This window comes from Cariama cristata, unplaced genomic scaffold (genome assembly GCF_000690535.1).
Source record: "Cariama cristata isolate BGI_N322 unplaced genomic scaffold, ASM69053v1 scaffold6684, whole genome shotgun sequence".
NCBI lineage: Eukaryota > Metazoa > Chordata > Aves > Cariamiformes > Cariamidae > Cariama > Cariama cristata.
In genome coordinates, this window is record NW_009614567.1 from 24,371 (window position 1) to 39,205 (window position 14,835).

At 36.5% G+C, this 14,835-nt stretch overlaps 1 protein-coding gene across 2 annotated transcripts in view; it reads right to left on the bottom strand.

Annotated features, from left to right (window-relative positions):
- The window catches only part of CIT (citron rho-interacting serine/threonine kinase), a 71,176-nt gene that overhangs the window by 20,874 nt on the left and 35,467 nt on the right, over window positions 1-14,835 (bottom strand). For both annotated transcript variants that reach the window (XM_009699463.1, XM_009699462.1), the window contains 5 exons: window positions 13,387-13,503; window positions 12,837-12,946; window positions 9,725-9,899; window positions 8,105-8,302; window positions 5,834-5,887 (listed from right to left, as the gene is read on the bottom strand). In XM_009699463.1, the coding sequence (XP_009697765.1) occupies window positions 5,834-5,887; window positions 8,105-8,302; window positions 9,725-9,899; window positions 12,837-12,946; window positions 13,387-13,503 (654 nt within the window). The remainder of the gene's footprint in view (window positions 1-5,833; window positions 5,888-8,104; window positions 8,303-9,724; window positions 9,900-12,836; window positions 12,947-13,386; window positions 13,504-14,835) is intronic.

Genomic DNA, 14,835 nt, shown 5'->3' on the forward strand with positions numbered 1-14,835 from the left:
TAAATATAACTAAAATTAAACCAGATCGTTTTCTATTTCACTGTTACATTTTTGTCTAGTAGGATATTTATGGAAAACTTAAGACAAATAACAAAGGAGTTAAGAAAGAAGGGTTCCAGAACAAGTGACGTGATCTCCTTTCTTATTTTCCTTACAGTACATTTATTGATAATTCCAAAATGGTTTGGCTTAAATTCCAAATATATTATAACCTATATAACATAATCCATATAGATTGATAGATTTTTATTTTTTTGTTCTTCTCGGTACCATTTTCCTTTTTTCATGGAGAAAGGGGAAATTTGTTAACAAATCCAATTTTTAGAAGCCGTCTGCAGCTATGATAACGGAACAGGATTACAGAGTTTATAAATACTATAAAGCGTAAATAGTAATGGGTAAAAACTGACACAGGAAAATGGGACATGGTGTGATATAAATGCCTGTCCTAGGAACCAAGAAGAAAGAAAACAGAGATCAAAAAACCACACTTGATAGGAAATGTTGTCTTAGGCATACATACATACGTACAACCTATGCCAGAATCCTTTACCTGAAAAGTTAATAGCTTTAGGTATTTTTCTTTTCAGTTAAGGAAATCCCCAGGCAAAAAACCCCACATAAACTAACCAACCAACCAACCCTGAGCTATTCTAGAGATAAATCTGAAGTATAAAGGAAAGTCTGTAAGAAAACACTATTTTATCCTTTAGAAACCCATAATATAATTACAAAAATCTTTGAATTCAAAGTTTATAAAGCAACCAAACATTTGCAAGCTTGGAAAAGCAATTCTAGACAATCTAGGCAGCCACTGTATCTGTGCCACTGTATCACTCACAGAGCAACTGATATTTTTGCTTCAATCTATGCACATCTTCATCACAACTAATCTATAAAATAGAGATATAATCTAACTACACCACGCTAATCTTGGCAGATTGTTCACTACATGCCACATTCTAAGCACACAACTTATCTTTATACTGACATAGAAGACTGTAACTCATTTTTAAATAGTACACAGCAACCCAAGCATAGCGGCTCTTCAGCCAAAGTGACCATATTCAGCACAATTCCCTCCCCATCGCATAGTTTCAGAAAAGCAAAGTGTTCCTCTGTTGTGAGATTGCACAGATTCACAGCTATTATACCTGGCCCTACAAACTGCGCCAGGCATGGATCACAAATTAAATATCACAGCAACAAGCAGTTCAGGGCCATGATGATTAGGTTTGTATATCAGACACAACATACAAAATTTAATCCATATGCTCCACATATCAAAACCACAGGAAAAATAATGAGGGAAAGGAGAAAAGGAAGCAGTATTAGAATACTACTAACTGCAGCTTGCAAACTTCTCCGTAACCTTATTCCTTCATGAAGATGTCTCAGTTCTCAGATGCCATCAACAAACGTGCAGGAAAATGCTAGGACACAGCAAGGTAAACTGTTTCAGGATGCTATCAGCAGCATGTTATTCGGAGTTTACTGCAATTTTTTGTACAACCTTAATTCAGAACTTCCAGACTAAGGCAGAGTTTTACTCTATCCATTTCCACTCCTCCCCACTCCCACTAATCTTTATTGGAAAGCTACCTGTCAGAAGTAAATAGGAAAAAAGAAAAATCAATCTCTCAGCCCCAGATTATTGTGAGGAGGAAGCAAGAGCAGCCACCAGACTCGCTTCATCTTAACCAACTAACATTTGGATCCGAGACAAAGTTTTTCTAGCAGAGAAATACCAAGCATTGTAATGGAGCAGAACACCAGTCTCTTAATGACCACAGCTGCAGATAGATACCAGTCTTGTATCTCTACCTGTTTGATCAATATATAACAATGAATACCTCACTTTCTTCCCCTTTGCATAGTCAGACAACATCTGTGACTTGAAACATGCCTTACACGGAGATCTCAGTCTCCAAAAACTCATCATGGCTTAGCTTGAGGGACATTGCTCTTGTTAGTAGCTGTAGAGTAGTAGGACATTACACAGCCTGCATTCCTCTCCTTCCCACACTAACCCATTATGAAAACATACAGTCTCCTGTATGCCTCTATCCTAGTTCCTGGAAGATGAGCTGCCTTTACCAACCATGAGTCTCATCATTGAATGATGATGTTTTCGTCATCCACGGCGAACGTCCCATTAGCCTCTTTCACAGCAACACCTCACCAACACCCTAGAAGTCTCTGACTTTTTGTCAAGCTACAAAAACTACAAAACTACAAAGCTTCATTTTTGCCTGTAACTGGCATCTGCCATCACATTTTCTGTGAAACAAGAATCAGGGATAACCTCTCCCACTCAACAGCCGATTTTTTTTTTTCCTTTTTTTTTACAACTTTAACAAAGCCATATAAAAGTTTTTGCCTGGGTATTAGCCTTGTTACAGTGGGCAAGATCCTTTTACTCTGAAACATAACTTAGCATCAAAGCACATAACACCTTTAGACATAATTTCGGAAGTTCTCAAGAACACAGATTATTCTTGTATGCCAACTCATTGAGCCAATGTGGAATCAGGATCTTAGACCAAAGGGAGTACGACTTCATGCAGGACTAAAATTATACATGTGCATAACAGGCTTGCAGATTTAATGCCTCAATACCCAATCTCATAGACAAGTGGAGAATCAATCCTGTTAATGCTTAAGGTAGGAACAAAGATGATGATGAAAGAACCTCAAGGAGGGAAGATAAACCTTGTTCTATTGGAGAAATCTTGAATAAATGGAAATACAATAGCCAATTAGTATTAAGAAATGCCATTCTCCTTGCTAGAGTAAGAGAAACAGCCTGTACCTTAAAAAAACCTAGAAGATTCAGATGGTGGTTCCCTGGAATAGCAATAGTATTTTACTAAGCTGAGAGTAAATACTTTATAGGATTCTTTTCTTCTAAGAATTTATAGACTTTACTGCCCGCTTACTGAATGTTTTCTTTTTGAAACAATTCCACTATTATTTAGATATCTTAGTTGTATTTTTCACTTCAAATGTGTTGATGATCCAACAACAAGCCATAATTAAGAGGCAGTTGGAAACAAATGACAAATACACAAATTTTCCTATTTAAGAAAATGTCTTTTATTTCTAGATATTTTTTTTTATTGCCTGGAAAATACTTTTAATACTCAAATGGATCACATTTTTGATAGCATAATTCTTTAAACGTAGGGAACTATTCCTTTTCGCTCAACAGATTTGCTGGATGAGCTATCATTGTGAGAGATTATGATAAAATATTGCTCTTCGTGTGCGCCCACCTGCATCTGTCTGTGTGTACAGAAGGTACTACAATTTATAATTTTTATTGTAATTATGTATCCTATTATTTCTTGCACACCTGAGAGACAGAAAAGGCAAATGCTAGCATTTTCTTTTTGACCTCCAATAGTAAAAGAGAGATGTCACAAGATGAAACAATGCAGAGCTATCAGAGCAACTGAATATAAATTCACAAACAAGGCAGAAATTACGACCAACAACATAGCGATGGTCTCTATGTATGCACCCCAAAACACAGCAAATTTAAAATGAATAAATAGGAGAACCTAAAAAATGTCTTCTTGGTCAGAGACCTCAGCAAAAGGAAGAACAAGAGTGCAATGAGGGCACAAGGAAAGCAGACACACATTTGAGGTGTAAGTCTTCTCTACAATCAGAAGCTGTGACCTTTGTGAAGCTAGAGAAACAGAAAAAATACCAAAGAAAGCAGACTAAATATTTTTATTTATTGTTTGAATACTATGAAAATACTGAAGTAATTCAATATTTCAATTTTTTTTTTCCCTGTCTAATCTTATTTTCGTAATCCTTATGCTGTTTTGGGCTTCTCAATAAGACTAAATAAAAAATAATTCCATACTAAAGTTTGCCAGACTAGTTCAAGGAGTTTGTTTCAGCTTAAAAAGGATATCTGTTGAAAATTCACTAAAAGAATAAACCCATTCATTATCATGCTGCATAAGTAGCAGCATATTACAATTATTCCCTTGAAATGTCACCTTATTTTAAAAGGAGTATAAATTCTAATCACCTTCACATAGAATCACATCGTCACCAGAAAGCAAAGCCTGCATCATACTGGTCACAATCAGATAAAACTGAGGTTGAAATATCTGGTGAAGGCACCATAATAAATCTTCCCTGATCCCTCACTGTCAATAGAAGATTGTCCTAGATTTTCTCTCAGTGCTCCTCAGTAGACAGGATGGAGAGCTAGAACTACCCATAACACAGAACAAGAAAGTTTCTGTCCATGGTCGATTAAATTATACATGCATTCTCCTGGGCTGGAAAGAGAATGTATGATGAGCATGTATTATTCATTTAGGAACTATTTAATTAATTTCTTATTGATGAGGACGTCTGATCCCACTTATCCCACTGAAGGGCCTTACAATGCACAACACTTTAGAAATGCTTTTATGCAGAACCTTTGAAGCTCTCAACATTCTTGAAATGTGATAGGTCACTCTTCGCTGCTGGAGGTTGCTCCCCACAATTACAGAGCCAAAGTGTTACTAGATAATGAGTTACAACCTCCAAAAGGCAGCCTACCATGCAGTGAAAAGAAGCTACAGATTTTCCACAACTGGTTTTTGCCTGCATAGAGATCACATACATATTTTCATAGAAAGCTGTCGTTCTGAATGAAGGGCAAGATAGAACAAAAGAAGATAGCTATGGATGTAAGATACATGATAGCACATATGGAGCTAGGGGATCAATCTAGGTAAACGAAGAAGGGAACAAAGAGTAGTTTCTTGTGCAGGATTCCTTTCAGATAAAGGTTAACACACTTTGGTAAACTCTACTTCCTTATTTCTTCATATCAGTATATTCTATGAACAGAATAGAAGTATCCCCTTGCTTCATGCTAAAGAGCAACTGAGGAAAACAGAGTAACTCTCATCCTGAAAAGATATTTTTGAAAAATGAAAACATGTACATTAGATACTTAGTCCTACAGCACGAAAAATTAAGTTTGAGGAAATCACCGCAAGTAGGGAAACAATCAAGATTAAAAAAATTAAGCCCTGCTTACAGGGTGGGGTAAACAGACAAAGCCTAGAAAGACCAGCAATCAATGTTGATTCAGAGGACTGTGGTCCTTATTCAACACTTTTGTAATTCATGTCATTGGAAGACAGATGCTCTCCATCAACCACCATAAACAAGTTTGAAGATAGTGTTAATCTGCAAGAATCCCTATTGATAGGCAAGCCCTCGGAGATCTGTCCTGAACTGTTGAAATTAATCTAGAAACACATCAAAAGATCTCAAGCAATAGAAGGCACAAATTAAGATCCTAGAGTCCTCTCCGCTCTTTGAGCAGATCACTACATGTCAATGTATTATTTGGAACGACAGCATTTCTTCCCTCTTCAAACAGGATTAAAAGTCCTCCTTAAAACACAGAGTAGCATGAAGGCTGTTCCACTCTGGCCTAGATCTACAATGCAGCTCAGGATTTGGACAGCTAGATCTTTTCTTCTTGTGAGCAGAAAAGATTTTCACCTACAATCATTTTTTGCAGCTGCTACACCATTCTTATTAGCTGCACTGCAATGAGATATTTTAATTTACTTTCTTCTCCAAAAAGAAGAATAGTGTCAATTTCATGATCAGACTAAAACCTCAAAATTGAGGTTTACCTGAAACCTAAAAGAAATCAAATCCAATCCGTCTAGCTCCTACTAACACCTTGAAGCCAGGAGTCCACATTAGGAACTAGTGTCATCAAGGATTAAATAAATAAATTGTTTGTTTTCTTATCCTTAATTTCAAAATAATTCAATGATCTGTATTTAATACTCACTGTGCAGCTATTACGAAGGGCTTCAAATTTACGCTGGATTTCATCTCTATGTGCCTAAAGGAGGTAAGAAGTTAATCATCAATTTTTCATACATTAGAATTCGAATCCAACAGCTGTTGCTAAACAAACTGCAGAACAATCCACCAGCAAGCAAAGTTTGGAAGGCAGATGCTGCAGGCTATGAAAGCACTCTGTAGTGGCAAAGAACTGATTAGCAAAAGTCACATCCTACTTAATCAAAATACACGTATGTTCCCCATTCTGAACTACTTTAGAAAAATGTACAAACTTGAGAACTGAATTATGTAAATGGTTCCATCTGAAACGATCACCAGAAGACATGTCGATTCCATGTTATGTTTGTACATTTAAATTTGAGTTGGTTTTACTTCCATATCCAGATTGGTATTTCATATCAAATAAATACTGCATACAATTTAATGCTTGCAAAGAAAAACTATAATGAAGTATTATGCAAGCTATCCCAAACAGCTCTGCCAATCTACCTGAATCCTACCATAAAGTACCATTTAATCCTGAGCCTCTCTAAAAAGCAGTGATGGAACATCATAATCAATTCTTTGGAAGACAGCATCCAAAGTATGGAAAAGTGCAAACATTTATTTTAAAGAATGCAGTATCGCATGCACCATTTTACTTCCTAATTTACAAGCAAAGCATGACAAAGCAAAAGTTCTTGTTTCAGCCTCATGGCCTCTCTCAAAATTAATCAAACTGATTTAACAAGTGTCTAATGTCATATGCTCTCTGAAAACTTAACAAATGAAAGGTTAGTGCACTAGCACATCCAGCCACCTTTCTTCATTCTCAACATTTTCCTTAGAGCCAAGAGACTAAACAGGAAAAAACTGCTCAGCAGAAGTCAAATATGAGAGCTAAAAGGCTATCTTACCACAACAGGCAATGTGAAAAATAAAAGAAGTATATTAAAAAATTCATAACAGAAATACACCCAAGCCCACCGAACTGGACTATCTTACAACAGCTGGTCCAAAAGCACTACATTTTGCCAAATTAACTGAAGCAATAACTGAGTAAACACAGGTCATAAACATTCATCTGTTTCATTGGTAGTGGAGGGTAAAGATATCAAGCATATTGCCATCCCATTGGCAGTGATATTAGTTGTTATGCAAAGCTTTCAGCTGGGAGGGGACCATCTCAGTTCTGAGCAAAAAAGAAACTGATGCCATGTTCTAGCCAGTTACTCTTGATGCTGTTGCTGGACTTTGCCAGCATGTACCAGGTTTAGAACAACTCTGAGTGAACGGTTCTCCCATTCATCTACCCAAAGCACCAACTTAATACAAGCACCTATCTCAGCTGAGCCCACCATCCCTTCTGAAAAATAGCGATGGCAGAAATATTCAGAACAGTTCTTTGATCAAACGCCAGTGCAGCAAGAGAATGCACATTTTCAACATTTCAAAATAACTGGATTGGAAGGTCATTAAAGACTGCTGCTCAATAGGGGCTAGCTAGAAGCAGGTCATATACTTCTCCTCTCTCTGCCCCAACAGCCCTGGGAATGTTTTATGAAGGAAATATTTCTTAGAATCAAGCAGTTTGAAAGCATCTTTTTGTACTCAAGAGACAGCAACCAGCAACATATAATTTAGAATTCCACTTACTGGGAGTAGGGGGTTGGGGGGAAGGGAGGAAGGGTGGGAATTGAACTTTTTTTTCCTTTATATCATTCACAGATCTCACCAGAGACTGCAAGACATACATGATAATTTCTAATGAAATAAGCATTGGAATAAAGTTATGTCCTAGTAACACTATTTTCCCAGGAATTTGGTTGTGGGGTTTTTTTTTTATTCCCCCAAATAAGTATCCTCAAAGCAGGGTAACTGATAGGGGAGGGAAAAATAAAAAAAAAAAAAAATCATCAAAACATTTATGATCATCAAGTACTTTCAAACTCATGAGATATTACTTAAGTCACAGAGTAAACCTCCTAACAATAGCGATTTCATATGCAACTTTCACCTCATTACAAAAGTAATAAAAATAATTTTGGCAGCAATGAACCTCTACTAGGAAGCATTCATATGGCTAAAGATCATAAGACAGGCAAAATCTGACATTTTAGCCATTCCTGCCTCTATAAACACAAGGCACTATTCATATCCTGTTCTGAAAATTAAAAATTAAATAGTATAAATTCATTTTAACGTCTTTATGAAACACGCACCTACATAATTCTAATCTCTCTATATAGCTCATAGTACAAATTCTAGGGCTCACCGTGAGAGCTTGGATTTCTTCCTCTGCCTCAGCTGTAGTCTCCTCTAGTTCAGTTTTGGCTTCGCGGAGCTGATTCTCCAGGGCTGTCCGCGCAGCCTGCAGCCCAGTAATTTGAGATTCCCGCTCCTGGAGTGTCAGCTGCAATTCTGTCAACTGCCTTTTAAGTTCCAGCTTTTGTTCTTCATGCTCTAGACTAACCTGAAGAAAGAAAAAGTAGCATCCAAATATAAGTTACTAACAAAGAAAATACAGGCAATGTAATCTCATATCAGACCTCACTTTAAGATGCCATTGCCATGTCTATCCCAAAAATCACATCTTGACAGATTGCTTAGGTCACTGAGAAGTCAAGGATGCAGCCTTGTCTACTACCTAAAAACTACTGGTTTGCTTTGAAAAAGGGTAAAAGCAACCTGGCATTTTGCAACAACAACAAAGGCACAAGAATAGTTCCAGCTGTGACTCAAATATAACATATCAAACATTGATATAAAAAGCATAAAAGTTGAAGTAGTTTGAAGTGAACTTTCTTCACTGAAATTGAGAATCTTTAGGCATAAACATCAATAATAATCTTTATGTGTATGTAAACATTACATATATTTTGCAATTGACTTTCATATTTCATTTTCCCTTCAGATTGTTTTTAAAGAACCCAATCAGATCATCTGGCTCTGGGTTTATTTGAATGGCTTCTGTTGAAGGTTTTCTGGAGCATACTCAGGGATAAACATGTCACTTCCAGAAATGGACAAGAAATGAACAAGCAGCAGAACAGATCTCAGTGCTCAAAATCAATTCCAAACCTTAGCACCTTCTTCAGGCTGTCTGCTATCCCAAGTGAATCTGTCTGGTGTGCTGTAGATGTGCGACAAGCCTGCCAGAAATCTTACACTGGTCCCAACCAACTTCCGGTCAAACAAGGACATGTGTTGGTCGTCCAACCCTCTTAGCTAAAGGCAAGATTTCAGTCTTAGCTGAAAATTAGTGGAGTGAGACTGGAGAAGGTAAAAGAAGATTTGAAGTGGATCCAAACTAGTTGATACAAAACTAAAAATGAAGCACAGCTCACAAATCTTTAAAAACACATACTTTCATATTACTGTTAGGTTTCCTTTCCAGAAAACTTCTGGAAAATGTGGTGAAGCAACAGGTCCCCTGTTTTCGTACAGCAATTCTGTTGTGTCCTTTGCTTTCTATTCTGCAGTGTCTAAGGCTACACTTAAGCTGGTCACTGTACAGAGCTAAGCTTTTATTCTCTACCCTATAACCACTCTAGCTGGACAACATTATAAGGATATTGTACAAAAAAACATAAATATGATTCTGAAAAAGCAAGATGATGTAACATCTCAGATTCTGTTAGGTCTAAGAATGACAAATCCTTAATACTTACTTCATCTCCTTCTAATGAGCAATTTTTAATTTTTTTTAATTCTTTTTTTTTTCACTCCTAGAGGAAAGAAAATACTACTAGACCAACCTAAATTAATACACCTTAAAATACCATTTTTTATGACACACAGAACTAAAACAACTTCATTCTAATTCTCACTATAATACTCAAAATGAGGTACATTCAAATAAGTTGGTTTGGAGGGATTAAACCCAAGTTTTCACCTCTCGCAGCCTAGTCTCTAACTCCAGCAGGCGGTTCTTGTCAGTGTGATCTTGGTGACTCATCTTTTCCAATTGTTCTTCTAATTTTCGATTCTGGGCCTCTAACTTTCCAGCTTGAGTTTCCAAGTAGAACTTCTGTTGCCTGAGCTCTGAAATCATCTCCTCTTGGGCTTTCCTGAGAAAAGCACAAGTGACAAACCCAAAATGTCCTTAGCATATGTCCTTTCACTGAGGTGAAGTAAGGATGAATATACTACAAGTTTCCTGTGAAGTAGAATAGTTAAATTCGTAGCTTAAATTCTACATCCCAACTGAAAAAAAAAGTCAACTCTTTATTCCTCTCTGCGAAAGATCCATGTGCTACTGCATTCATCAACATATGCCCAGAGCACTAAATTCCATATTTGCAAGTTGCACAGAAAAATTAATCTTGTACACAGTAACCTACAACAATATTTAAGCTACAGTTCATTCTTCTCATTTCACCAATTCCTTGTTACATGTTTTTCTATACAGGAAAAATAAATGCTAAGAATAGTTGTTTTCACACAATATATTTCCATGAGATAAGAGAAACCCTATGGTTTAGGGTTTGGGAGTGTAGTGTGTTGTGGGTTGCTTTGTTGTGGTTTTTTTTTAAGTCGTAATGGACCTAGAACTTGACCTACATCGAAGCAAAGCTTTGTTGTCTCTGATCAAAGTCATAATCTACAAAGTGAACAAAAATAATTACTTGCGCTCATAAGAATTTTGAGAGCTGGCAACGATTAATAATTACTATAAGAATCTGAAATGGATACCCTCATAAAAAAAAAAAGTCTTTCTACATTATTTACAATTCCTGGAATCATTTTATCATGCATTGGAAAATTATGCCTCATAGCATGCTTTCTACTTAGAAGTCTCACAAAGCTCTACATATATTGATGAACTAATATTTTAAGAAGTTCACTGTGAGATAAGCTGTTATTAATCCTATCCCAGAGAAACTATGTGGGTTGCCCAAGATCAAATATGAAGACTTAACAAAGCTAAAAATAGAACTTAAGTCTTCTGACTCAGATTTCTGTGCATTGCATGCAAAACCACCCTTCCACCCTTTCTCTTTTTTTAATTTACCTCTACAGATTATTGCCAGCCAGAACTGTCAAATGGTGTTATTTCATTTCCTACTGTTTACTGGACTATCTTCTCAGGAGTCTGATAATCATTAGTTTCCTCAGATACTGATGGAACAAAAGCTAGCAGAGTTCCTCTCTCCTCTGAAGGGTTTAATCACTAGTTCTCCTCTTCAAACATGCTCAGATTAGCTGTAGCTTTCGTGGATTCAAAATACAGTCCAACAACAGATTTATACATTTTCACCATCACAATTCACAAAATAAGCACAAATTTATTAGCTATCTGTATGCATAATAAAGCAATTTTCTTTTAAAATGTTAATTCTGCGCTGTCTTCTACTGATCCTGCAAAATTACATTACTTGACAATATGTCCCTCAATAATCCATTCTAGGTCATATGATAAAATATTATGATTTTTTTTCCTTGTCTTCTATGGATCTCTAGTCAAGTGTCCTGCTCTCAGAGGATGCATCTAGCTCAGCTCAGTTCTTACACTCAGTTCAGCACCAATGACTGTGACACTAAGACCTTGCATATGCTTCCCAGGTACACCTTGAGACAATACTTCTGTTTTATTTCAGCCTGAAGGTAAGTTATGGCTTTTGCTGCCTCAACAAACTTCCTGGGTGATTAACTGGAGGTCATCTGGAGCATAAAGCAACACAATTAGATTTCCCATTTTTTTCTGTGAATATTTTTGGCTGCTCAGGCTAAAATAACTTGCCAGATATTTGAAATACAACAAAAATTGGAGCCATTATGTATCTGGAGGCATAATCACCACTGAAAAGGGAAAAAAACCAAAGCAACTTTTGGCTAAAATTCATCCTTGCTTGATTCAATATTGTAGGTGAATCTATCCAAGCGCTTCCCACAGAGACACTACCTGACATTGCATGCAGCAGTTGACCAACACTGAAAACCTTTCTGCAGATAGCCAAAGTTGCTGAATCTCTTAACTCAGTAAGAGCATATACTACTTTAGCCCTACCTCACAGGACTTATCAACCAATCCACACTTTTTTCTATACTTGAAGTAGAACGCCTTTAAGTCATTTATGAAGGAAAAACATCATTGTAAGGACAAGGAATCTCAGCTAAAATCCAAAGCAAAATAAAGTTCAGGTAGACAAAAAAATCTGACACAGAAGATTTCCTCTGTGTTTAATAAGTAAGAATTCACCACAAGAACAATTGCTGATTACACAGTGATTCAAGATGACACTAGATCTTGACCAGTAGTATACCTCAAAAACACTGAACTGACTATTACACTGGTCACTGATGAGAACTAATGAGAGGCTGAAGCCGAGAAGGCAACAGAGATATATGCAAGTGCTGTCTGTGTTAGGAAGAAAACAAAATGAATTGAAGCAGCATTCTGAAACTGAAGCACCTCCTACTTCACATTACTTCTGTCCATTACAGTAACAAAATATCTCACTCTTGCAATTGCAATTTCTGAGAACTGCAAATCTCAGAAACATGCAGAAAAACTCTTGGCTTAAAAATCTAGTTTTCTTACTTGTCTTCTCACCCATCAGGGCAGGATGGAATGTTTGTGAAAGAAAGGTGTTTAACGTTTTCAATTTCAACATGATGTAACTGTCACAGGAACCAAGGAAAATGTAAATCTATTAGCAATATGTATGTTCAAAAAAGGAATATATGCTTCTCCAGAGGTATTTTAGACATTAAAATTATTAGTATTCATTTAACACATCCGGTAAACCTACACAAAGCACCGGCCTTAGGAAAGGTTCCAAAGTAAACATTGTAATACAAACCAATTTTTCTAGTCATGTTTAAGAAAACACAAAATAGGCAGTGAACCACAACTATTTGAAGAACAAGTGCGTTTTTGCATCACTGAAAAACAAGCAGGGAGCAGAGCAGGCCTGCAAAAAAGAACCACTTTTACATTAAGAAAACAGATCTTACTGAGAACTGTTCAGTAGCGACCAGTATGACAGAGTTGCTACACTTACATGTTCCTCTGGGTAAAAAGGCTGCTATTTGCTGCCAGTTTATTGGCCTCAGACAATTCCACTATTCTCTGCTCCAGTGACCTAATCTTCGAATCCATTGCATTGATCATCTGAAACAGAGCAATGTGCCTTTGAGACTGCACAAAAGAAGTGACTGTAAAAACAATGTTTAAAAAAGTCTGAACTTTTTCTAGAAACAAAAAGAAGTAAAAGAAAACCAATCAAACGGCCAAAAGAGCATCACAGATGCAATTACTGGAGCTATTTACAACTACTTTCTACTGCTTTAATATTAGAAGAAAGCAACCATTATATCATCAAAGTACAAAATGATGGGTACACAGCAAGCTACGTGGCTATTTGTAAGGAAATATTCTTGAAGATACCTTGAATTAGAAAAACATGTCTTTTAAAATTAGTATTAATCAGTGGATTCCTTCAAAGCAGCTCAGCAGCACTACAAAACCTCAAACAAGATTATCTTGCTTGAAATCAGTCTCTCAGAAAGCTACTCTTAAAATGCTTTGATTTCCAATTCAACTACACATACCGCCTTCTGTTCAGCCAGGACTTTACATTTCTCACGGGCTTCTTCTTCGTGTCTTCTGAGCATATTCTCAAGTGCTTCCTTATCTGCAAGATCTTTCTTCATCTGATTTTCCAACACCTAAATGAAGACATTTCTTTTGTCTAAATTATATCTGTTTCACTGGGCAAAGGGCAAGCAGAGAGAAAATAATCAAGAAATATTGAGGGATTTTTTAAGCAGTCGATCATATCTCAAGCAAGATATGCTTGATATGCATGAAGATACTGCAGATTTTTTTAATTATTATTTTAAGTCATACAAACTGCGTTCAAGAAATATTCCAGACTAACACAACAGAAAAACTCTATACCTCAATATGTATAGTAGAAGAAGTAAGGAAGTGCACATCCTTTGGCTGCCCTACCATTATGGCTCAGAAGTGATTTGTAAGTTCCGTCAGTATGAATGAGAAGGCAACTGAGACCCCATGAATTCTTCAAGTCAGAGACATCAAATGAAACAGCTAAGTAAAAGACTTCTTTTTGAGGCACGAATACCCATCATTAGGAACAGGACTAAAGTAACTAATTGTTACTTTTTTTATTTAATGCATGTTATGCATGTGTGTATGTCCAGAGCTTTAAAACAGTTGTCAAATTGAAGGTCGTTTCCTTCAAAGACAAGTTTTCAAAGGCACAAAGTCTGGACACAACAGGGTATTTTTTTACTGTTCCAGTTACAAACATCCCATGTCCTCTTTCATCCCTTTGAACCTCTTTCACCTGGCTTCCTGATTCCTCCTACTAAACCCTATATCATATGTCCCCATAATATACTGACACTCTTTTTCTTTTTATTCTTTTTCCAATTCCTATCCTCTTTTCCAGCTTTTATGTCACCATTTCTCCTTTCCCAACATCCACCTCTGATCTTCCTGTTTTCTATCACTCTCCTGTCATTACTGATTACCACATGCTCTGGTCTGCCAGGAAACCTTCTTACTTCTCTGTTTTTCCTTCATATTTCTCCCATAGAAACAACTTCTCTCCTTTTAAATACGCTTTTAAATATCCTCTTATATTTAAGCTGAAATGTAGAATTAAAGTCCTAGGTAAACATACTAGATAAAGGTCACTGAAAACAGATTATGCTTAGTAGAAAAAAAGATTCTTACAAAATGCATTTACTAGCTGATGTACTGCAGCTTCTTTAGAAAAATCCTTAGCCAGTGCACACACTCCTATTTCCCAATTTGTTTTTCCTAATTTTAGGTGGTGTCTATGATTCTATTTCTAACTGTTTGTTAAAGTCTTATGCTACCCTGGAAAAGACAAAAACAAAGTGGGTGGTTTCTGTGGCTTCTTGGCAGATGTTACAGCTCCAAGAAGATGGAATTTGAGGAATGCTCTAGTATTTTCTGAGTCAAAAACTTGCAGGTAGGCTGTGTGAATACTCATAGAAAATCATCAG